Source organism: Toxorhynchites rutilus, chromosome 2 (assembly GCF_029784135.1).
Source record: "Toxorhynchites rutilus septentrionalis strain SRP chromosome 2, ASM2978413v1, whole genome shotgun sequence".
NCBI classification, from domain to species: Eukaryota; Metazoa; Arthropoda; class Insecta; order Diptera; family Culicidae; genus Toxorhynchites; species Toxorhynchites rutilus.
This window is the reverse complement of record NC_073745.1, coordinates 300,345,713-300,346,929: the sequence shown is the minus strand read 5'-3', so window position 1 is coordinate 300,346,929 and position 1,217 is coordinate 300,345,713. Positions and strand designations below refer to the sequence as shown.

At 43.0% G+C, this 1,217-nt stretch overlaps 1 protein-coding gene across 1 annotated transcript; it reads right to left on the bottom strand.

Moving 5' to 3' along the window:
* Nucleotides 1-200: 200 nt before the first annotated feature.
* LOC129767000 (pupal cuticle protein Edg-78E-like) lies at nucleotides 201-1,010 on the bottom strand. The gene is made up of 4 exons (XM_055767601.1): nucleotides 971-1,010; nucleotides 839-894; nucleotides 632-784; nucleotides 201-566 (listed from the first exon to the last, which is right to left on the bottom strand). Exons 1-4 carry the CDS (start codon nucleotides 1,008-1,010, stop codon nucleotides 201-203), a joined length of 615 nt encoding a protein of 204 aa, XP_055623576.1.
* Between the last annotated feature and the right edge of the window lie 207 nt (nucleotides 1,011-1,217).

Genomic DNA, 1,217 nt, shown 5'->3' with positions numbered 1-1,217 from the left:
CTCTGAAGTTTGTATGAGTAATGGACTAAAAAAATCGTGGAAAAAAAATAAAATCAAACTTTTCAGTGGTACCTTTTACTACAGAAATATCTCTGAATGAAATTTCATGTTACGAAAATGTGCATATACATTGATCATGATTTATTATCTTCTATTATAGTTACACCACACATCTATTCACGCAAAAACACCGATCACTCTCACTTCTGTTCGTCGGCTGCCCTTTGAAGCTGCCGAGCTTCGATGTATCGCAGTGCCTTCAAAATATAGTCCGGAATTGGTGGAGGCGTTGGCAGATGGGCCCCCTGTGGATGGAACCCGTTCTCATCGGCGGTGTAGGTCAGCACGATAGGCACTCCGTCATCACCAACCCAGGATGCTGAACCCTCTACCGATTCACCTCCCTGGCCGCTTTCCTCTGCCTGAATGCCATTACTGGTGGAGAACTTCCAACTGAATTTACCCTCCGGATCCAGGATGTTTTCTTCGGTCAGAATTTTCGCACTACCATCGTCAGCTGCAGGAGCAGCCGCGACACAGACGATCAGGACCACGAGAAAGGTTATCTGGAAAAACACACATTTGATTGGTACTGTATTTCTTGGTATTATCTTTTGAACCCTCCGCTCACCATTCTCAACATGATTGATTTCACGGTGTACATCTTTCCACAGAACTCTTGAACGATTCCACTCGTTTGTTGCACTTCGCCACCCAAGTTGACACTACCGTGCTGCTCTGCTATCAAATCTTCTTTTATATTAGCGCCACAATTTTGTTGACTCTATGTGCGATATTTGACTGTTTTTCATTTCATTATGGTGTGGTCAGTCATTACCGAAAGTATCTTACTGCCGGATACGAGATTCTGGCAGATCAGTTTCGAGCGCAAATCTGCGATGAGTAAATGAGTGGATCTCCTATCAGGGTACCATCGCTGTGAGTTCCAAACACCAAAAACTAAAAATACAATGCTTTTCCAACCAATCCGCTTCCCCGAGAGCAGTCATTTATTTGGTGATGGTTGACTCACCTACAGTCCACACCACTTCTGCCAAATAGTTTATTTTCCTAACCTCAACCTTTCAAAGTACCAAGCTGAACCATTTTCACTTTTCAAATTTTTCAAACTAACCCAGACTGTGATTGCGCTTTGGAGCAGATAAACTTTAGTATGTCATTTAATACCAACGAATAGCAATGGGTCGCAGGTAAAA